The sequence below is a fragment of the Cynara cardunculus genome (genome assembly GCF_001531365.2).
Source record: "Cynara cardunculus var. scolymus isolate 2C chromosome LG 2, CcrdV1, whole genome shotgun sequence".
Taxonomy (NCBI): Eukaryota; Viridiplantae; Streptophyta; class Magnoliopsida; order Asterales; family Asteraceae; genus Cynara; species Cynara cardunculus.
In genome coordinates, this window is record NC_037529.1 from 38,735,844 (window position 1) to 38,759,967 (window position 24,124).

A 24,124-nucleotide genomic window follows, 5' to 3' on the forward strand; every position below is an offset into this window, starting at 1 on the left:
AATTTGTAGGGTTTTCACAAATGATGGTGATTTGCAATTGATCGCTCCTCTAATAAAAGAAAATTTGCAATTGATCGCTCCTCTAATAAAAGAAAAGATGCTATATTGTATTATGTAATATATGTTTTAAAAGGAAAAAACCAAAAAACAGATAAGTGTAAAAATAACCAAAATGTCACAAGAGTTAACTAGTATAACAGATTTTTATCAACTCTGTTAGCAAGAGAGGCCAAGATCATAAGAATTACATCTGTGCAGTTTAGTACACTATTTTCTTGTGGTGTCATGTTCCTATGAATATAGGTTTGTTTTTGTTAGGTAACGTATAAGAAATTACAAAATTATGTGAATAACTGACTGAAGTAGCAAATAGATGAGTCTACTATATACTATAGTTGGTGAGATAATTATATCAAAATAGCAAATAGATGAAATCCAATCAAGACGGTAACATCCCCAAAGGATCCATTTCAGTCCCAGCTTAACAATATCAGGCATCAAGAGTTGCCACAAAAGTTTCAAGGAGGCTTTAATTTCACTATGACGTTTTCTGTAACATAGTAACCTTAGAACTAGACTAACAGATTGTGATTCATTCAACTCAACTCAACTCAACTCCCCCCACCTCAACTAAACTGTTGGTGCAATTTTCCTTATATCGACACATCAGCACCTTCCCTTCCAATCCACCGGGAGTGTTATCTATGATATTTTACACATACATAATAAATAACAAGTCAACTTTATTATTCTATTCTATTCTATCCTATGCCTCATGATCCATCATCATGTCGTGGTGGTGATTCGTGTCGAAATCTAAGAAAATTATAGACGTGTTGTCCTTTGTACGCTGTGCTCTTGCCTCGCTCAACAACAATTTTGCAATATTTTCTGCTGAAGCATCGTCGCAATTCCTCTCTCTTATCTGCACCACAAAAACCAAAGTTAACTCACAATCACATTATTACTCGACAATAATTGGTTTCCGAGTAAAAATGTAAGTAACCTGATGAACGAGTTGGATGGCCTTCTTAGGATTAACAACATCCCAAAACCCATCACTGCATGCATCCAATTTTACCATATTAGTATAAGCTTCTTTCAATTTAACCAAATGCAAACAACCAAGTCAACGAATAACTCTATAAATGCATTGTAATCACCAAATTTATTCAAAAAGTCCAAATAGTCTTAAAATTATGACTTGGGCTTCAGCAACAAAAGTCATTACTTCTTTTAATCCTCCTCCACCAAAATTAAAATTTCACTAGTTTTATTGCCCAATCTATTCCTACACTATGGTAATAGTTCAAAGAACTTTGAACTAAAAATAACTCCCTTAGTTGCTCGAATCTCAATTGTGGACTCTGTAAGTTCTTTATGCCCATAACACGCGTCAGACAGTGATACGGCTAAAGAGTACATCAACCTATAGGATTGCACACAAAGAATACGCGTGTTTCAATATGAGTATTGGATAATCAAAAACCTGAATAATATCATATGTTTAGGATATTATTAATTAGTTATAATTCTAATAGAATAATTAAAGTACGTGTTAAAAACATAATTATGAGAATTACAAGGTTTTACGTGTATTTTGTACTTAAATATAATTTTACTAAGATGATAAAAATTAAATAAACCTTATTCCAGTTTCGTTCTAAAGTTGCAGTTTTTTGTTTGATCTTTGCGGCCTTGCACAAGCCATAAAGTCATCACAATCCTACTTTGAGTCTATGCTAAGTGCAGCTTAGAGCCAACACCGACCAAATCAAGCTAAGTTAGCCTTAAAGGAATGCTAGATAAAGCCTATGAACAACACATCAACACACACAAGAATTTGCATCTAGTCTGTTTGAGCTTAGATGTATGCTATGCTTTTCAAGCATGAAGCACCTTGCTCTGCAAAGCTGCATCCTCGTGGCACCATAGCATGCCAGCAGTCCCATGATGTGGCTAGCTCAGATAGTTGTCTGTTCCCCTATTTCACGATTGTCAACTTCAAACTCTTGCTCAAGCTAGTCAAGACATCCCTTAAACACTTGCCGTCACTACCTTGTGATGGTGATGAACCTCCATGAATAAAACAAATCCCAAGACTTCTCAGCGCAAACACCGTGCCAACAAATCTCCATAGCAATGAATGCCTCATCAACATTCTTGGAACACGGTTGTAATACATGCAATACAACTTAGTTTTCCTCAAATTTGCATATAGTGCTGCAGTCAACCGTCCTACTTAATCTAAATCATCCTTGAGGGAAGGCTATAAAGTCATCCTTGCTACGTTTTTTTCTCTGTTCTCTCTTGAAATTCAACTTTTGTATTAAAATTAGCAGCCATCGAACTTTTATAGGATCCTCCAACCCCTAAGCATATTCTAGGTTCTACCACACAAATTCTAGCCTACCACAAATATCAGTAAGTTTTTACATGATACAAGAGATCCTAGAACTCTGTGGCTAACTCTAGAGCAATGCAAGGTCTTATAGGTTGTCTGAAACCATGCATCGTTGGCAATCTAGTAGGTGTAGCTCCATGCATACATGACAAAAAGCATGAGGAATAACACTAGGAACCCTAGCTCCTTTTGTTGGATAAGCCTTATCACTTCTTGTACAACTCTTATATAAACTCATGCTACAAGAGAATCATAAAAATAAGAAGAGAGAAGGAAAGGCAGAAATCTATCATATACATGAGCTCTTGCCTAGAAAGTATTAAATAAGCTAATACTCAAAGGAATCTATTAGAAACATGAAGCTAGTTCTCAAGTACTCGTCATGGAAGAAAACAATTTAGGGTAGACAATCACATCCCTACTTTCAAGTTCAACTGTTGTGAATTCTTCTTCAGATAGACTAATGACATTGTTAAATCCACAAGCAAATGAACATTCGATCAGCAATGTGCTGTGTGCACACAAAACATATAAAGATCCTATTTCGTTAACAATCAAAAGGCAGGGGCTCACTGTAACTATAATATTTGTAATGATAGAAAATGAACACAGATGCAATAACAATTAGAGAGCAACAAAAACTAGTGGTAGAGAAAAAGAAACTTATATTTATGTAATATGCAAGTGGACACTGTAATATTCGGTTTAAGTATTTTGAAGAATTTTTATTTTTATTTTAAATATTCTTTATGTTGAAGTAAGCATGAGGTGGGTGTGAGGATGGAGCTTCCAAATGCTGGCCTTGGTAAAGGCGGCCATACACTTGCTATTTATAGCAAGTGTATGTGAAAGAAAAAGGGCTTGGCTCAGGTTTGAAACACACTCTATAATTTACCTTCTCAACATCGGCTAAAAAGGGAGGAATCATAAAACTAAGATTTCTTAATATGCATTGCAGTATTAAGCTTTGGTGTATTAATTGTTGCACAATAATTCAATTGCTATTGAAACTTGTTCTTTATAAACTGCAATGCATATTGCACGGGTATTCCTTAAACTGGACGAAAAGTGGCCGGATATCTATCTTAAACCGGATAAATATTGATCGGATTTCATCTAAACCTCCCAAGGTATGACCGGATTAACCCTAAACCACCCAAGGGATGACCGGATTTCCATTAAACCGTTCATATGTTATCCGGTGAATGTTCTAAATCACCGAAGGGTTAAACGGATTTAAGCTAAATCGCTCATGCTATGTCCGATTTATTCTCTTTGCATCCTAAGTATTTGTCCGGATTTCAAATCCGGACAATGTTGACCGGACTTCAAATCCGGCTAAAGTTGCTTGGACTTTATTTCGATTTGGTTTAGAGATGTAATGGCGGTGTAACCGCGAGAGAGATGAAATGGCGGTGTAACCGCGAGAGAGATGAAATGGCGGTGTAACCGCGAGAGAGATGTAATGGCGGTGTAACCGCGAGAGAGATGTTTGTATCTGTACAGGTTTAATTCTATACAATTATAGATAAAATGTTTGTATCTGTACAGGTTTAATTCTAAAACTGTTAGTTTGGAATGTAAGTTATTGGTATGAGATTCGTACACTCACTAGACCTTTTGGTCTAATGCTCAGTAGTTGGACTAACCTGTTTTGTAGGTCATCATACATCATAGGACAAAGGAAAGGGGAAAGTTTAAACGATGAAATTTAGTCACTCATAAATGTATATTAGAAAATTTTTGTTAGCCCATGTTCTGTAATAATATTACAATTTGTGTTATGAATATGTGTATGTGGATTATCTGTATTTGGAAATTGTGGGTTGTTACAGACACTTTAGCAAACGAAAGAGTGAATTAATTTTTACCTAGCCATTATAGCAAAATCCCGGCTTTCAGACTTCATGTACACCACCTGACTTATGTAAGGTTCAGAACTGAATCGAGCATCCTGCTGCTTAAGATACTTGTCTCCCAACATTCGAGCAAGGTTTAAACCTGAACATGTATTGAATTTGCTGATTGAATGAGTGACAAATTTAGTAAAAAAATACTTGAGTGAATAACAAAATCTCAATTACCGCATAGTCGTTTTTCGCCGTCTTTAAGAGGTTCTCCAGCTGCTTGCATCCGCAATCTTTCGGTGTAACTGGCTATTCGATGGTCTTCTGTTATCTTAACTTGCTGCCCTTCAACACTGCAGAACACATACTACAATTACACCCCTTTCACGGGAGGCTTAACAGTAACATAACTAACATTATAACATCCCTCAGTTAGCAAATATATATATATATATATACACAGAGGTACTTTAAAGTCCTTCAACACTTTGATTACCGGCAACCCCAACCGGCCCCATCAACACTTATATTAACAAGAAATAGCCATCTTTATGTTTAGTGAATTAACCAAATAATTAAGTGCCTGGAAAAACAATAATGACAAACCAGTGAGGATGAAGAAAGCCATATAGATTAGATTTTACCTGCCCTAAGTATAATGTTCCACGATAACTTTGCATGACAGCTCAAAAACAAAATACAAACATAAAAAACAATTACGCAAAGGGAAGAGAAAAGCAAATGTGGAACACATGACATCACCAAAGCAAAGGATATTTGTGTCACAAGTTAATAGCTATATTACTAAATCCAAATAGAGTGGGGTCAAGAAAATAGAGCAAATGAGAAGACCTTCAAAAACAGGTAGCGTCTAGAAAGATAGTCACATGACATCAGATTAGAAAATAAAATAATAATATAGGAAATGATAAGACTTTCAATAAACAGGTAACATCTAGAAAGATAGTTGGCTAAAGGCACTCTGAAGTCTGAATAACTGCAACCTGAAAACAAGATGTTCCGAGACCACAAACAGCTCCTAGGTCTCAAAATCCCATGGCATCACGGCACTTATAGCAATGATCGAAACATGGGATGCTCAAAAAAATATGGGGTGCTTAAAAGAAAATATGGAGTGCTTAAAAGAAAATTGAATACCTAGGGAAGTGTTAAAATGTGATGCAAAACTCACAGTACACTTTCTACAACTAAATTTGGGAGGAGATATCTAGAGAAATCTTTTGGGAGGAGACATCTTCTAGAGGAATCTTTGGGAAGATATTTTCTAGATAAATCTATTGGGAGACGGGTAGTACCTTCTAGAAGATTCCTTGGGAAATGAAATGTCATCCTTGTGCCTATAAACACCTATCACCCTTACCCATTTGGAACATTTCCCACACAATTAGAAATATCACTCTTGTGAGCATATTTGAGTAGTGAGAGCAACACTTAGTTCATCCAATAGAGAGGTTTGCTATTTGTAAGTGTGGTAGCATCCTTTGTAGTTTGTACTCTCTATTCGTTTTCATAGTGAATATCATCCTCCTTCCTTTGTGTGGACATATACTATCACATTGATAGTGGAACCACATAAATTCAGTGATTATCCTTTATTTATGCTTGCATTTCATTTTCATGTATTTGGTTTCGTTTTTGTTGAACACACCAAGATAAGATCTATTTGTTCCGCATTGGTTGTTGGCTTTGGACTCACTTTGTGAGATTATTGGGACGTGGAATACATCTAAATCCCAACAGAAAAAACACCGAGCTCTAGGTGTTCCTAACTGTATGGCCTAGATATGCTTCAATTAAGAAACGCCTTCCTATTAGCAAAGAACAGTTGCATATGTGAAAGTGTAACAAAAGATTGAGCTACAAATCAACTTAAATACCAAAAAGATCCTAGGAGTAGATTTATAAACATCCCACACTCAGCATTACATCATGTATACATAACATCATAAGTTGCTACAGAAAAAACCATACTAAGTAGACATCATAATTAAGTACAAGAACAAAATCCTTGGATTAAAATACTTCGTATGGGCTAGGAGAGAGACCCAACTGGTAGCGAAAAAAAGAAAACCATATTTTAAAGCATTTGAGAAAATTGACATCATCTTTTATAAACTATAAATAGATTAGAAGTGAAAGGAAGATCTACAAGATAAATGAATAAACAAACGTTACCAAAATCAACTAAGTGGCCGTTTACTAAACACTTACTTGGTAAGTGCTTACCGGATAAATTTTCTCATCGGATGAACATGAGAAGGGCCAAGAATCTTGCCGGGTAAGAGCGATGAGAAGGATGGAGAGTCTTACCCGGTAAGTGAGGATGACGACTCTTACCCACATAAGCGCTTATCAAGTAAATTGTTGCATTCCATATGTTGACTCCTATTGATAAGCGCTTACCGGATAAGCATTTGGGTAAACGGCCCTTAAGGGGCTTTACCAAACGCTTACCGGGTAAGCACTTACCGGCAATAGTCACTACTCTCAAAGTACCTTGTGGGGTAACATTCCTTGCCATCAAAATGGATTTATGGTAAGCATTTACAACCCGGTAAGCGCTTATTGGGTAAGAGTTATCACTCTCACTTGTCGGGTAAGACTTTCGATCCTTACCATCCCTCTTACCAGGTAAGATTCTCAGTCCTTGTTATGTTCATCTCGTAAACGCGTACCAAGGTAAATGTTTAGTAAATGGGCCCTAAATATGTCCTCATGCCTATCTACACATACACTATTAAAATATATTAAGCTTGTACTCAACAACATGATATTGTAAAAGTAGACACTAATTTGAAAGTTGTTATTCATTTATATTTTGCATTATATATTCAAAGCAAAAAGGCAGTGGTTTGCCACATAAAATCATCCAATGTGCACTTTCAAAATTATCCTAGTGGTCATAAGAACTGACAAAGAGAGAACCCTGTGGTCTAAGATAAAACTTGTCCGAAAACAGATTCGACAGGATCGAAGCCCAGATCCCTATATAGGAGGAAGGATTGATTGCCTTAACATCTCTTGTTTAGAAAGGTACAAGACTCCTCTCCTACTGAATAAACACATTCATAAAAACCTTGTTAAAGATGCAGCATGGACATCAGCAGACTCGGGGTTTTCACTAAATACAACACATCATGATAAAAAAAAACATGAGCATACATATCAATGCATATGGCAAAAGACATACATCGCAATACAAGCTGAATCCCCAACGTTAGCACATTGTGCAAAGTAGTTGTCATGACCATCAGCCCAAATAAGAAGTACTGTTGCAGTACAACCCTGAAAACGGTTTCATTAGTACATGACAAAAGACCAAAACTACGTTCACACAACATATAACAAAAGATAATAGCATCTATGCTGTTAAAATCGCGATATATCGGCGATATATCGGATATCGATCTTTGGAAAAATATCCGTGGTGAAATATCGGTCAAAATATCGGTTCCAATAATATCGCCGATATTTACCGATATTTCACCGATATTGATGGAAAAATCGGTCCAATATACCGATTTTCTATGAGGCAAATATTTGAGCTTTTTTTATTACATGTTAGGCATAATTTTTTGGGCCTCTTTATTTGGTCAACTAGTCAACACATATATTAGGTCTCACGCTTCTTCTCTACTCGGTTCTTCACAGTTCACGCTTCTTTTCTTCTCGGTTCTTTCATAGTTCACGCTTATTTCTCTTCTCGGTCTCTTTCATCTTCACGGTCTGGCTTCTTTTCTTTTCTCGGTCTCTTCTCTTCTCTGTCTCTTTCTAACTCAAATGAAACTTTAATTCAAGTTATGGTTTTAAATTTATCAATTATCATTCAGTTGCACTCTAAGAAGAGAAATTGCCTTTGGCAAAAGAAGTTGAATGATCTTGTCTTCATTCAACATAACAAAAGATTGGAAAGGCGCTACAAATCTCTTAAGTATAACAACTCTTCAAATCTTATTTTCTTGAGAGATGTCGAAGAAAATGATGATTGGGTGGTTCTAACCGACGTTGAGCTCCAAGAGTTTGTGGATGCAAGAGATGGCCTCCTTTGGTCGGATGTATGAGAAGCAATGGGATGTAATGAACAATTTGGCTACAAGAAGTAAAAGGGAGAAGGGGGAGAAGGGGAAGATTGAGAAGCTAACCTAAACGAAGAAGTGAACGTATTAGATGATGTTGACTCGGATGCCAAACCTATTGCTTGCGATTAGCTCGTTTTTTAACACTTTTCCTATTTTGTTTTGTGAGACTTGTTTATGTGATGTTTTGATTTTGAAACTATATTTGTAAACTCTAATTAATGCATATGATATGTTTATGGATGCATACATATAATACACACACACACACACACACACACACACATATATATATATATATATAATTCTAAGAAATATATTAACCGCTATTTTGGACCGATATATCACCGACATAACCGAATATCGAATATCGGTCCTGACCAATATTCTGTATTTTGACCACAGTAATAGCATAGAATAGCATAGCATATTTCATCAAGTGTCAAGGTAACAACACACTGCCCTTTTATCAATCAAATCAAAGTGAAATGTTTTTTTGATAATTAACTCCATGACGAAATATTATTTTCAGCATTAATTTCAAATTGAGCTTCTGAAGTAGGAGCCAGGATACCACTAAATACATAATAATAAATTATAACAATATGTGTTCCTATTATTCAAAGATGATTAAAATAAAGCATACATAAAGTAAATATAACTTGGATCATTCCTAATTTCACTACAAAATACAATTAATCAACATAAGCACAAACTCTAATAAATTGCTAATTATTTATAATTACTTCATCCTATAGTTTACTAGAAAACTATCAGTTCCAGCGAAATTCCATCTGTTTTTTTCTTGACCTCCACATTATTGTATCTCATTATGTTATCGAAATAAAAACTTTACAGTGTGACACTTTCAAATTTACACAATATGTCTGTTAGAGAATGAACAAAAGGTTGAGTGGTGGTTCATCTAAACAGTGTATTTCATCATTCAGTGTTTGATCTCGAGTGCAACCATTGTCTAAACATATAGCAAGAACTGAAAATATCTAAAAGGGGTGCTCCACATAAAACATTAAAGACATTCAGATATGTACAGACTACAGATAAAATAGGGTTATATGTAACGAAAAATAAAACCTCATATAAGTGGTCCATATGTGCTTCTGTTTGAGAGAATGCTTCTCTAAGGACATCTGAAGCATCACAATGTGAAAAAACCTTCTCTCTTCTGAAAGTATCTGATAAGATTCTAGTAACCATCTCAGGCATTATTCTGCAAACAGAATTTATTCAAAAGTATAAATTAAATTTGCAGAATGGATGAACAACTGCTGATGTCTTTCCAAGATTGCATAACAAGTGTGAGGGGATGGAAGCAGATGCATGCAAACTATAAAACTTTGGTGAAATACAAGCAAAATTTTTAAATAGAGCTGTCGTGCGGTAATCTATTTGGGAATGACCAAGTGTTGATGCAAAATAATAGCATAGTCTCTGTTATATTGCAATATATCCATTACTCCACATCCAAATTATTAAATGATGACAATGCCTCTCAAAAAGGAAATATGGTTTACTTAACCTAATTATCAACTCTAACTAGAAAATTTGAAGATAACATTTCCTATATAGGCTCTAAGAAGCATGGACATGGGATAAAAATTGTGGCACATTAAAAATATTGGATGCCATAATTTTTCACAAAAAATCTTTTAGTACATTGTGAGATATGATAATAATCTGTTTTATTCATATACAAGTATACAAGATATGGATAGAGTTGTCTGTATAGATTGGGAAGGTTTTTGGTGGGAAGGTTTTTTTCATAGATGGAAGGAGCGTGTTTTTTAATATGGAGGTGCAGGTTTGGAAAAAATTTGACTTTCTGCATAAAGCCCCCCTAGAAGCTTACTGAATAAGCCACTTTTTGTATCATTAAGCCACTACTAAACAGTCATCTATAGCTGACCGAATAAGTTGCAAGTCCTATTAAGCTGCTAACAAACAGGCCTTAAGCAAGATATCATGCAAAGTTACAGCCTACAGGTACAGAGAAGTGCCTTGGAATCTAGAACTGAGTACACCCTTTGCAACCTTAGCTGTCTTGCCACGGAAGTCAAAGCTGTGGCAAGCATGCCAGGAAGAAAAGCCTCTGCCAAGTATTTTTCTGCCATTTGGATCAAAAAACACAAGAATAGAGATCAAACTGAGAATGCTAGCCATAAGATAAGAGTAAAGGGAGTAGTGACAAGCTTCAAGAGTCTTAATTGATTGGACAATGCATGCTACAATTTACAAGGTCTACCAAATGACAGCATGCATACATGCATGATGAGTATAGCAATAAAAATGTGCCACTACACAATGATGGATAAGAATGGAAATGATGATAGACGTGAAAAACATGAGGTGGCACCTATCGAGGAGAAGTCGAGACAACACTACTTCAGATGGTTTGGTCAGACAGTGAAAAACAAAGTATGAAAAGGACATTTGTCCTGAGAGATGGAAGTCATAAGGGGTTACAACACATAAAGCTTGCCGTAGGGGAAATAGCTAAAAAAATATGAGCGGGTGGGGTATACCAAATCAGACTGGCCTTAAATAGGAGTGCATGCAATGGTCCAGTTAGGATTTCATTTTTAGGCCCCGCGCTAGTTTAGGATAAAAAGTTGGTTGTTGTATTAGTATTAAAAATCATTTGAATAAAACAAGGAAACAACAGACGGTGTAGTCACTAAACATTGTACGATGACACAACAATTGATAATTTTCATAACCAGTATTACACTAAAATACATTGGGTTATGCGGCGATTCTTGTAGTGTCAACCCCCTTCAAATAGTAGACATGTGGAGGGTTGAGAAGAAAAGACAAAACTATGAAGAAGAAAAAAAAGGTGGTAGAGGCCTTTTAAAGTCCATGGTGGGTATCTTAGGGGAAAAATTAATGCAATTAGAAGGGTTGTCTAGACGCTAGTTCCGCAACATTCATCCAGAACCCCCGCCGCCTGAGCTACTAATAACTCTCACTTTGAGTGTTACTTACACATAGTTTTTGTGTGTTTTTCTTCCATTTTTAGTGTTTGTCTCCTATGTATGTGTTCGTATTTCTCTTCTTTATTTATTTATTTTCATTTAGAGTTGTCGAGGATAAAATTTGTAGTTTAATGGTTGAACGTATCGTTTTTGGGTTAAATGTTGGACTGCAGAAAGTGGTCACTTTGTTCATCACTGTGATGAGCACGTGAATCCGCGGACAGCTGGAAGCATCATGTTTTGCATGTATTCTTCTGCCTATTTCAGGTGCATTATGGCATTCTGATGCAAAGATGATCAGGTATTCTTCCTCTAGGAGGAAGAAAGGGTAGTTCAGTCTTTTTCTATGAGTTAGTGGTGTGTCCATTATCCCTTAGTCAGTTAGGGATCCGTGTCTTTGTAACAGATCTTAGTAGAAGTGTGAGAGTGTTAAGTAGAGAAAGGGGTGTCTGGAATATTCATTCTGTCAATTTGTAATTGAATTCTGGGAGAGCATTTCCCTCTCGAAAGTAAATAAATATTACCAGCAGCCGACTTATGATGCCGACTGACGATTTCACTGGTGTAAATTCTTGATCCAATTACATTAATTGGTATCAAATATACGTTCTTGGGAGGATGACGAGATCGATTACGTCTAGAATGGATGAAATTGAGGCCAGATTCGCGTCGGTGGAAGAGAATTAGAAAAACATTTCGTAGTAATTGAATACCCTAATTCGATTGCAAGAGGAGACCAGACAATCAAACGGAGAGGAAACATCAGTGGATGGAGAGAGGCTACCACGTCACAAAGACCAACCACCGGAGCATGGGTCGTTTCTAGCAATCAAGGGGAGACGATTGGAGATATTGGTGTTTAGCGGCACTGATCCTGATTCATGGATCGTAAGAGCTGAAAGGTATTTTTCTTTTAATCGATCAAGTAATGAAAAAAGAATGGAGGTAGCATTGCTTTCATTGGAAGGCGATGCACTTAAATGGCATCAGTGGAAAGATAAGCTGAGGCCAATCACACGTTGGGAGGAGTTGAAAGCATTATTGTTGTCACAATTTTGCACGGTGGGAAAAGGAAGTCTATGTGAACAGTTCTTGGTTGTTAAGCAAACAACGACAGTGTTGGAGTATAAGCGCAGATTTGTAACCATGGCGACACCACTCAAAGGAATTTCGGAAGAAATTTATGCGAGTCAAATTATTAACGGACTACTACTGGAAATTCGAGCAAAGGTAAGATTACTGTAACCGACGGGATTAAATAAAGCAATGGATGTGGCTGGCATGGTTAAAGAAAGAAATAAGGTTATAAACAGATTTAAACCCTGAATACACTTATTAAAAAAAACAGGGGATGTGAATCCAGAAGACAAAGGTGAATTGAAACCATCTGCCAACAAAGGAGGTACGGGATTCAGAAAGCTCACAAATAAAGGATTACAGTTAAGAAGAGCACTACGGTTATGTTATCGTTGTGATGAAAAATACTCCCCGGGACATCGTTGTAAGATGAAGGAACTTAGTGTCGTGATGGTGCAAGAGAGGAGGAAGGCAGTGAAGACCACACAAAATTGACTAACATGAACCCGAAGTTGAATGTAGCGGTGTCTCTGCATTCTGTTGTAGGCTTTGTTACACCAAAAACAATGGAGTTGGAAGGGATGGTGGAAGATCAGAAGGTGGTAATATTGAACAACGGTGGAGCATCACATAATTTCATTTCCTCGACTTTGGTGGAAAAATGGAGTTAGCATACGGGGGTTATAATATTTCTTTGGGTGCAGGGAGTGGACTGAAAGGGCGAGAATGCAAAGGAGTGCGAGTTTGGATGCAACGGTCAAAAAATTTTGAGGATTTCTTACCACTAGAGTTATGAAATTCAGACATCATATTACGAATCCAATGGTTACAATCTCTTGGAAGGATGCAGGTGAACTGTACCCAAACAATGAAGTTTTAGTTTGAAATGAAGTTAAGCTAAAAGAAGATGAATCCTTGGGGAGAACGTTGGTTTCATTGAGGTCTATGATAAAGACCATCAAGCAGGAGGGTCAGGGGGTGATTATTGAATTGGGCTAGATGGACATGCAAATGAAGATCGGTCATGAATGTCCAAAAGCTGTCCGAAATGTTGTGGAGGAATTTGAAGTTTTTAAAAAACCACAAAGAATTCCACCAATTAGGGGAATTGAACACAAAATTGAGTTGAAGCATGGCGTTCAACCAATAAATCTGAGGCCTTACCATCACCCGCAATACCAAAAAAATGAAATTGAGAAGTTGGTCAAAGAAATGGTGATGGCAGGGATAATTATACACAACAGAAGTTCGTTTTCGAGCCCGGTGTTGTCGATCAACAAGGAGGACGGTAATTGGCGGTTTTGCATAGACTATCGAGCCTTGAACAAGGAAACGGTTCCAGATAAATTTCCCATTCCTATTATCAATGAGTTGTTGGACGAGTTGTTGGACGAGTTATGCGGCGCGAGCTGGTTTTCAAAGTTGGATTTGATGGCGGGTTATCATCAAATCTGGATAAAAGATGAAGATGTGTACAAAACAGCGTTTAGGATGCACAAGGGACACTATGAATTTTTAGTGATGCCCTTCGGACTGACAGCAACCTTCCAATCTTTGATGAACAATATTTTTAAACCATATTTGCGACGGTTTGTGCTTGTTTTTTTGATGACATATTGGTTTACAGTAAATCTGAAGCTGAGCATTGTGAACATCAGAGACAAACATTAGAGGTATTGAAATCACCTCACATTTATGCTAACAAGAAATGTGAATTTGGAATGCAACAGGTGGGATATCTAGGCCATATCATTTCGGGAGAAGGGCTAGCAAGGGGCAAGTCAAAGGTGGATTCTATGCTACGATGATCCATACCAAAAAAATATCACCCACTTGCACGGGTTTCTTGGTTTAACCGGTTATTATCGGAAATTTGTGGTAGGATCTGCCCAAATTTCAACCTTTGACGGATTTGTTGAAGAAGGGTAAGTTTGAATGGAACAGCACTGCTCAAGCGGCTTTTGAAACGTTGAAGAAGGCTATGACCGAAGCACCGGTATTAGCATTACCCAATTTTGATCAACCATTTGTCATCGAAACAGATGCCTCGGGAGGAGGTTTAGGAGCAACGTTGATGCAACAAGGCAGACCTATAGCTTTTTACAACCAAACGTTGGGGATACAAGCTAGACAAAAAGCTATCTATGAAAAAAGAATCAATGACGATCGTTTTTGCGGTGACACGATGGAGGGTGTACTTGTGAGGAAGGAAGTTTATCATCCGGACAGACCGACAAAGTCTGAAGTACTAGCTTGAACAAAGAGTCGTAGATCATCAATATCAGATGTGGGTGATGGAACTCGTGGGTTATGACTTTGACATTGTGTACAAGGTGGGCAAACATAATCTCGCAGCGGATGCTTTGTCCAGAATGGAGTTGAATGTGCAGTCATGGGCGGTCCACAATGGAGGCACTGGAATGTACTTAAAGACGAGACTCAAAAGGATGTTGTGTTGGGCAAAAAAAAAATTCAAACTTGAGGAGGGAAGTACCGTGCATAAAGGGTTCGAGTTACGACAATCCTTATTGTAGTACAAAGGCAGATTGGTGTCATCAAAGTCATCATCCATTCTCAAGACGTTATTGGAGGAATTTCATGCTTCTCCGGTTGGCGGACATGCGGGTATTAATCGAACATTTCAACGGATAGCCGCTGAACTATTTTGGCTGGGAATGTGCAAGGATATAAAGGAGTTTGTGAAAGGTTGTGAAATTTGCCAATGGAACAAACTTTTAGGAGGATCTTTGGTTGGGCTATTATAACCCCTTCCTTTACCATTGGAAGTCTCGGATGAAGTCGCTATGGATTTTATCCAGGGGTTACTGAAGTCAGATAAGATGGATATGATCATGGTGGTGCTGGATCGATTGAGTAAATATCCTCATTTTGTTGCTTTAAAACATCCTTTTGATGCTCAAGGAGTGGTTGTTTTCGCAAGGGAAATTATAGAACTCCATGGTGTACCGCAAATAATTGTCTCGGACCGAGACAAGATTTGTGTTGGTCGTTTTTGGAAGGAAGTGTATGCGTTGTTAGGAACAAAGCCAGCCTATCATCCTCAAAAGGATGGCCAATCCGAAGTTGTAAATCGTTGTATAGAGCAATATTTGAGATGTTCTGTTTCGGAACATCCTAAGAAATAAAAGCAATGGTTGGGATGGACCAAATACTCCTATAATACAACATTCCATCGATCATTGCAATGTTCCCCTTTCCAAGTGTTGTACAGGAGAGAACCTCCAACAATCCTAAAGTACGGTGAAGGGTCGGCGAGCTTACAAACGGTAGAAGACATGTTAAAGGAGAGAGATGTGTTCCTTGATGATTTGAGAATACAATTGTTGAAAGCCCAGCAGTGTATGAAAGACCAAGCAGATGGAAAAACAGAACAGAGAGAGAAATTAAAGTGGGTGCCCCGATGTTCCTGAAATTACAGCCATATAGACAACGATCGCTGCGAATACAAGCCAATAAGAAACTTTCTGCTCGATTCTATGGTCCATTCGAAGTGACAGAAAGGTTGGGCAAAGTAGCATACGGATTGAATTTGCCACCTTCAGCAAAGATTCATTCAGTTTTTTATGCTTCTCAGCTCAGGCCGGTGTTGGGTGAAGTTCTATCGGCTGGAGACCTTCCTTCTCAAATGACGAAAGGAGAGCTGATAGTGGCACCGAAATCCTTGCTGAATTGTAGAATTGAGGCTAGAGGAGAACTGGAAGTGTTGATCAAGTGGCAAGGGCTGCCAACATTTGAATCATCATCGGAAGATTATCAACTGGTACACCCCCGATTTTCACCTCGAGGACAAGGTGCGGCTTTGGCGGGTAATTATTGATGCAAAGAAGATTAAGGATACTTACTCTTAGAAGAACAAAGGATAGTTCAGTCTTTTTCTATGAATTAATGGTGTGTCCATTATCCCTCAGTCACTTAGGGTCTTTGTAACAAATTGTAGTGAAAGTGTGAGAGTGTTAAGTAGAGAAAGGGGCGTCTGGAATATTTACTCTGTCAATTTGTAATTGAATTCTGGGAAAGCACTCCCCTCTCGAAAGAAAATAAATGATACCAAAACAACCGGGTGACGACTTCACTGTGTAAATTCTTGATCCAATTACATCACATTCTTGAAGGTCAAACTCTAGAGAGCAAGGAAGATGAAGAGAAGACAAACCCAAAACAACCGAGTGACGACTCCATTTACCGTTCGTTTATATTCGTTCATTTATGTTCGTTTATATACTAAATTTAATATATAATATTTTGTTTATTTACTTTGAATTCAAATAATATTTATGTATGTTCGTTTATCCTGTTCGTTTATGTTCGTTTATGCTCGTTTAGCCCGTTCGTTTATGTTCGTTCGTTTAGCATGTTAATGAACGAACATGAACGAACACGAACGAACACGAACACACCTGATTTCTAAACGAACAAACACGAACACAAAGATATTCGTTTGTTTACCGTTCATGTTTGTTCGTTTGTTCGGTTAAGTTGAACGAACATGAACAAGCCTCCGTTCGTGTTCGTTTTGTTCGTTTACAGCCGTAACTGTGACACATAAAATCCCAAGCTGCATCCATTTTACTCTAGTATGTGGAAAATCATGCATAGTTCTGTTTCTCTTTTTGTGCGCCTTTCTTTATAGGGATCCTGCCGGCACGATACTCCATTTCTGTAACACCCTAAAAAATTTGTCATTTTTGTTAATTTGATATTTAGCTTGTGGGTCTCGGCTTTGATATACCTTTACTTTTCATTGATGTTAGTAGTTTGAGTTGAGTTTAAACAGGGCCTTGATAAACTAGAAAAAGGGGAAGTTTGGAACTAGGACAGTGAGTCCCACGAGTAGCCATGCAGGTAAGGCCACCGCTAAAACTGCAAGACTCACTGTGTGGTTTTGGTCTAAAGGGCGCGGACGATTAATGTCGCGGCCTAAGCTGCGGGAGGCTCTGGAATGCACATTAAAGGCCCAGAATTTGGCCTTTTTCCCTCATTTACTCAACACCAACAATTCTCCTCTCAAACCCTCCCATCCCTCCTCATTAACTCCGATTTTTTAGAGCATTTACTCCACTACTCCAACCATTTAAAGAGGTTCATTCACCATCTAAGCTAAGGATTCAAGGGTAGAGTTCAAGATCCTAGTGTTCATCCTCATTTCAAGGGTTTTCCGTAACTTCTAGGTTTTCACCCAAAACCTAGCATAGTGAGTCCATCCTACTCTTTTATTAAACCATATACAGGTTAAAATGATGTATATTAGTCCCTTAAATCTTTTATTTCATAGATTTCACATTTGGTTGCATTTGGACCATCTAAGTCACAAATGGAAATTTCGGGGGTTTACATATCTTTGATAAAAACAAGTGTGGGGAATGGTTTAAAATACTTGGGAGATAATTATTTCAACGTCTCTATGGGTTCTTGGAACCAAACCATAGAGCTCATATGTTTGGGAAATTGTTGATGAAATGAGGATTTTACCTATTTGATGATTATTGGTAAACAAACACCACTAATTTGGTAAAGTATGAGATATTTATAAGATATGCTTAGATGACTAGAATACAATGGATACATAGGCATAGAAATCGGTTTTTATGGAATGTGAAGGGAATGAAACTCTAAATTGTAAATTGGAAATAGGCATTGTGATTATTATGTAATTTCCAAGTGCACGAGCTTATTTTAGTATCGACTATAAACTGGACAGGTTGATGTCAATGCTTACTTAATTGTAAGCGGTGCTCATATAACATTGGTTTGTGGCTTACTTATGTGTTCCGTCATAACGAATGGTAAATCGGGTCTCCTCCATCATCTTCGGTTGTTTAACGCTCTTCCAAGGGTAAGCGCGAGTTAATTGTATAAATAACTTGATTAAAGCTATGTTTTCTGATTTAATGTTTTATAGCTTCATCCAATAACTGTTTGTTCTCACTAGGCGTTATGCCTAACACTTTTTCTTAAATGACATGTATATCAGGTTCTCTTAGCGGTGGGGCTCCTAAGGCTTGAGTGGAGCGATACATGCCAGTAGAGACATTGTTGGGATTTCTAATGTCTTGGAAATCATGCTTGGAGTTGCTAAACTTACGATTATTCTTTTGAGGATTGTAGCGACGCCTGATTTGTAATCTAGATCTGGAATTGATTTAGATTGGCAGGTTGTTAGATACCTTCCATTAAATTGTACTCTCATACTATTTCCCCTTTATTGGGTGATTATGTTTGATTTGATCTTAATCCGTTTTAGCTACACAGGATCAAATTGTCGCCTATTTTAGGGGTGTTTCAATTTCCATCATGTTCGTGAAAGTCTAGGAGAACCACCAACGAAGGGTAACACAATAGATCAAGGATGTGGTAATATACAACAAAGCTCATCATTGCTAAGTGCCTAAGTCCGAATGATGAAGGTGAGGCTACTACAACTAGTGATCAATTACTATTGTTTTGTAACATTGACACGGATAAACAATTAATCTTGAGAACATTAGTGATTCCCTTCTCATGAGCAAAAGTCCAATGCGTAATGCAATAAAGAACTTCAAAAATGTTGCAAGAGCTACATAGTTAATCTAGCAATGGTGCAACCAACAAATTTTCTCAAATTTTTCTTAATTTTTTCTTAAATATTTCTTTGAAGTGCTGCAAACAAGGGCATGATGCATTGTGATAATGAGAACTATAGAGTCCAAAGGCCGATCATTAGACTATTATACTTTACTTAAGGTCACATACGCATTCATTTAAGCCAGAAAAGAGACTTTTCCTAGCAAAAGCAACATAAAAAGATGGAGGATGAACAAAAATACCCTTGCAAAGGATCACAAACTTGTTGAATTACAAAGGAGATGGACAACATCTAAAAGCAAAGAACATGCACGCAGAAGGCGTTTTTAAGAGGATCGCAAAAAAGGTGGACTGTAAAACCGTGTGTGGTTGTGTGTGAAAGAGAGAGCGTATCCAAACTACTTGTTCTCAAAATATTGACTAGAAAAAATAACAAAGACACCACTTGTGTCCAACAATCTTAGACTAACCAATGCCAGTTGAATAAGATGTAAGAAAGGGGGGAAAATGCCAAGAGCAAGAAAAGAATACTGACTTGCTGGCAAATGAGGCAGCAGCTGCTCCACCATGTCCATCACAGATTCCAAACAGTCCAAACTGCAAAAGGAAAATATTACTATCCCTTCCAATAATGAGCATAAGTCTCAAGTGAAGTTACAAAGAATTCTGGTACGGAGGTTCAAATGTGGTGACTCCGGGCTACCCGCAAAGTAGGTGGTCGCCATGGGATTAGCCGATTAGCATAGCGGGTTGGATATCCAGGTTAATCAAAAAATAAAAGAATTCTGGTACCTGATCAACCCCAGGTAGAGGCCAATGGTAATAGCAAACATCTTCCATCGGTAGTTTCTTCCCACCTTTGCGCACAGACATCGGATCCGACACTACTCCAACTCCAAATGGGACCTTATGAAACTGAGATGTAATTTGAACCTGCAAAAACAGAGAGATCGTAGACTTTTATCCATTGTTTAAAAAAATATTAGAGTAAGCTATATAACTTAAAGGCAAGCATTTTGCATGATTTACGTAAGAGTCAAGTTTTATGGACTATTTATTTTCATTCTCCCTTTTATATTGTTAGATTTTATTTTGCTCTAAGCGAAGAGGTGAATGTGCATAAACTCAAGAATGAATAGGCTTAGAAATAGAAATGCTTCCGAGAAGTTAGAGCGCTGATTGAGAAGAAACTGAAGCAACCCTATTGAGACACGGTGACCAACTCCAACATCAATCCTTGGATGCATATTGAGAAGGGGAGACTTGTGTCAAGAGGATGCATCAGGAAAGATATGGGAGGCCAAGACAAACATGGAAATAAGTAGACACAGACATATTTGAGACAATAATGAAGATTTTCTGGAGTTGTCAATAATTGCATCAAAGATCTCGAGGATCCTATCAATTAAGGGTGTATCCCTTGTTAGGACAAACGTTACACACGCAATACGCACAACCCAAAAACAAGAGAAGAACACAAGAATTTACGTGGTTCACACGATCAGATTGATCGTGCTAGTCCACGGGGGCAACTAGGTTTTTCTTTATTTAGGTGCTACAAAATGTTTACAAGTACGAGATTAATATATATAGACAAACATAATTAGGGTTATCTCCTAATCAAGGAAACTAGGGTAGAGACCATGGCCGGCTCCTTTTGGGCTAGGGCCGGCTCCTTACTTTATGCTAGGGCCGAAGCCTACATTCCAACAGTACAATTGTATAACAGGTTAATCGGTCAGCTATACGTGACTGTTTGATAGTGGCTTATTAAGTAAGCTTTTAGGAGGAGCTTTATGCAGGAAGACAAGTTTTTCTCTGAACTTGCCCCTTCCAATAAAAAACATACTCATTACATCTATGAAAAAGCCCTCTCATACAAAAAAAATTTCAATCTATATAGACAGATTAATCTACACAGACAACTTTATGCGTACAGAACTTGGTGGAAAACCAATCAAACAACCCCATAGACATATTTGGCATTATGTAAAGTCCGATTTTGTTGTAGTGACATTTTGTAATGTAAACTGAGCCACGATTTATATTTATCATCTTGTTATATTTAAATATCTCTGCAGTTCGAAAATGAGGAGTGGAACTTGATGTTTTCATCTTTTTGCAGGTATGCTTATATCGATTTTGCAGACAGTAATGGGTTCAATCAAGCACTGGGACTTGACGGATCCAAAGTCGGAGGTTGCCCGATAACTGTGGAGGAGAGTAGGCTAAGAGGCGATAGTCAAGGATCTGGGCGTGGTGGAGGCCGTGGCTTTGATGGTGGTAGGAGTGGAGAGAGAGGAGGTAGGTTTGGCGGCAGAGATCGTGGCCGTGGTGGGAGGTTTGGTGGCAGAGATGGTGGAAGATTCGGCGGTGGCCGTGGTGGCAGAGGCCGTGGACCTAGCAGACCAAGCATGGCCACTGCTGGCACAGGTATGCATTCATTCTTTCATGTTTCTTTTGGTTTTCAACTTGAATTCACAAAACCTTTTGTTCGTTCTTTTTGGCAGGGAAGAAGACGACCTTTGGTGATGATTAGAGCTAAAAAGTTTCATTATATAATGATACCAATTATTCATATATGAATATTCGGTTTTGTTATTGCAGATTTTGCAAACTTATCTCTATTCCCTTGTTATAAAGTTTACAATAAAGCTCCATATTTCATTGTAGTCTAAGGTGGTGTTTGTTTTTTAAGAGTTGCTGAAGTCTGAAGTCTGAATTCACTTCTGAATTTTAAGAGGTGGTGCTGAAGTCTGAAATCTGAATCAGTCAGACTGTTTGTTTTTACGTCTGAAATCTGAAATCTGAATCAGTCAGACTGTTTGTTTTTACGTCTGAAATCTGAAATCTGAATCAGTCAGACTGTTTGTTTTTACATCTGAAATCTGAAATCTGAATCAATAAGACTGTTTGTTTTTATAAATTGACAAACTTCTGAAGTCTGAAATCTGAATTAATTCATTTCAATTACATTTAACTGAAATATCCAATCATTTAAACCATTTGTAAACTATCATATACTTTTAACACATGAATATAAATTACATCCTATGCTACAGCAAATCTTCCAAAAGACATACCATTTTTTTTAAAATCAAAATACCCAACTATTCCCCATGGTTTTGCTCCTTGGTTTTTCATACCCATGGTTTTGCCCCAACTATTCCTCCTTGGGTATCTCACCCTTTACATCTCCTCATATAATTTATCATTTGCTACAACCATATACTTTTCCCGGTGATCTTCATCTTCCCGGTGATAGTGTGTGTGTGCCGAGGAAGATAGACAGGCAAGACCCTCAATAGCCGGTAGATCCATTTTCCCGGTGATCTTCATCTTCTCCGACTAGATTCAGTCATTTTCCCGGTGATCTTCATNCTGGATTCTTTGCACCTGAGATATTCTTCAAGTTCATCGTACCATCACTGATCAGTCCTCTGACAAAGTGATACCTCATCCCAATGTGCTTTGTTTTCCCATGATAAACTGGATTTTTAGCAAGTTTCACTGCACTCTCATTGTCACAGTGTAACGAGTAATCAGCTTGCTTTTTCCCAAGTTCTTCAAGAAAAGTCTTTAACCATACTAGCTCTTTACTGGCTTCAGCAACTGCCATGTATTCAGCTTCTGTTGTTGATAAGGCCACACTTTTCTGAAGTCTGGACATCCAACTAATTGTTGTTCCTCCCACTGTAAAAATATACCCAGTAGTGCTTTTAAATGTCTTTTTGCATCCACCCAAATCAGCATCAGTATATCCTTTAAGAATTGAGTCTTTACCCTTGAAACATAATCCCAACTTTGAATTACCCTTCAAATATCTGAGCAGCCATTTGACTGCTTCCCAATGTTCTCTCCCCGGATTTGACATAAAGCGACTAACAACCATGGCATACATGAGACTACCAATAGCAGATGCATAAGAAACATTAGCCATATCTGCTTTCTCATCCTCTAATCTTTGGTAAGCCTGAAATGACTTCCCAACGGTGTGTTTCTGGGTTTTGTCTTCTCATCATTCATCTTGAATCTTTCTAACACCTTCCCGATGTATTTCTCCTGGGATAGTGTCAAAGAGCCATCTTTCGTGTTTCTAGCAATRCTCATACCGAGTATCTGTTTGGCTGGACCCAAGTCTTTCATCTCGAATTCTTCAGACATTTGCTTCTTTAACTTGTTGATCTCTTTCATATCCGCACCTGCAATCAACATATCATCTACATAGAGAAGTAGAATGATATAGGAGCTMTTGAATTTCTTCACATAACAACAATGGTCCATTTCACATTTTCTGTACCCGGCCCTCTCCATGAAGTTATCAAACTTCAGGTACCATTGCCTGGGTGCTTGTTTCAAACCATACAAGCTCCTTTTCAGTTTGTAGACCCAGTCTTCTTTACCAACAATCTGAAAACCCTAAGTTGTGCCATGTAAATTTCCTCATCAAGGTCACCATGTAGGAATGTTGTCTTGACATCTAGTTGCTCTAGATGTAAGCGCTCTGCAGCTACAATACTCAAAACCAATCTGATGGTGGTCATTTTCACCACCGAAGAAAAGATCTCATTGTAATCAATCCCCTTTTTCTGTTGAAAACCCTTGACCACCAAACGGGCTTTGTACCATTTAGATCCATCATGCTCTTCCTTGATTCTGAAAACCCACTTGTTCTGCAACGCCTTTTTATCATGCGGAAGCTTGGTTAAAACCCAACTTTTGTTCTTGTTCAGAGATCCCATTTCTTCTTTCATTGCACGCTCCCACTGCAACGAATCTTTCTGCTTAATAGCTTCAAAATAACTTTCTGGTTCACCATTCTCAGTCAAAAGAAGATAATTGACTGATGGATTGTATTTTTCAGGAGGCCTAAAGACTCTGGTGGATCTCCTGACCCAGTATGATTCAACTGGTTGAGGATGTACCGGAGATAATGGTTCTTCTTCATCCTCTGAACTTTCGCAGTTGACAGTGTCTTCTTGAACATCTTCAGACTCATCATTATTCTGAAAATCAGACTCAGTACTCCCACTATCATGAGTATCTTATGGCCCTCTGATTATGATGTCATCACTTTCAAACTCAACTTGTTCTTTCTGATCTTTTGAGTTTACTGTGCTT

General features: G+C 37.8%; 2 protein-coding genes across 2 annotated transcripts in view; one reads left to right on the forward strand and one right to left on the reverse strand.

Annotated features, from left to right (window-relative positions):
- Positions 1–462: 462 nt before the first annotated feature.
- LOC112507038 (protein phosphatase 2C 70) overlaps positions 463–24,124 on the reverse strand; it is a 36,666-nt gene continuing 13,004 nt past the window's right edge. Inside the window, exons 6-13 of the mRNA XM_025111430.1 lie at positions 19,796–19,936; positions 19,539–19,600; positions 9,444–9,579; positions 7,463–7,557; positions 4,489–4,604; positions 4,276–4,405; positions 1,007–1,061; positions 463–925 (exon numbers count right to left, since the gene is read on the reverse strand). Of these exons, the coding sequence (XP_024967198.1) occupies positions 767–925; positions 1,007–1,061; positions 4,276–4,405; positions 4,489–4,604; positions 7,463–7,557; positions 9,444–9,579; positions 19,539–19,600; positions 19,796–19,936 (894 nt within the window). The 3' untranslated portion in view covers positions 463–766. The remainder of the gene's footprint in view (positions 926–1,006; positions 1,062–4,275; positions 4,406–4,488; positions 4,605–7,462; positions 7,558–9,443; positions 9,580–19,538; positions 19,601–19,795; positions 19,937–24,124) is intronic.
- On the forward strand, positions 21,071–21,560 carry LOC112507039 (nucleolin 1-like). Its single transcript, XM_025111431.1, has 2 exons — positions 21,071–21,436; positions 21,514–21,560. The coding sequence occupies exons 1-2, from the start codon at positions 21,109–21,111 to the stop codon at positions 21,540–21,542; spliced, it is 357 nt and encodes a 118-aa protein (XP_024967199.1). The 5' UTR covers positions 21,071–21,108; the 3' UTR covers positions 21,543–21,560.

Excerpts from the sequence above, each read along its gene's own strand:
- LOC112507039 (XM_025111431.1), top strand. The coding sequence starts at position 21,109 with ATGTTTTCATCTTTTTGCAGGTATGCTTATATCGATTTTGCAGACAGT. Across the intron at positions 21,437-21,513 it reads CATGGCCACTGCTGGCACAG|GGAAGAAGACGACCTTTGGT; the intron begins GTATGCATTCAT and ends TCTTTTTGGCAG.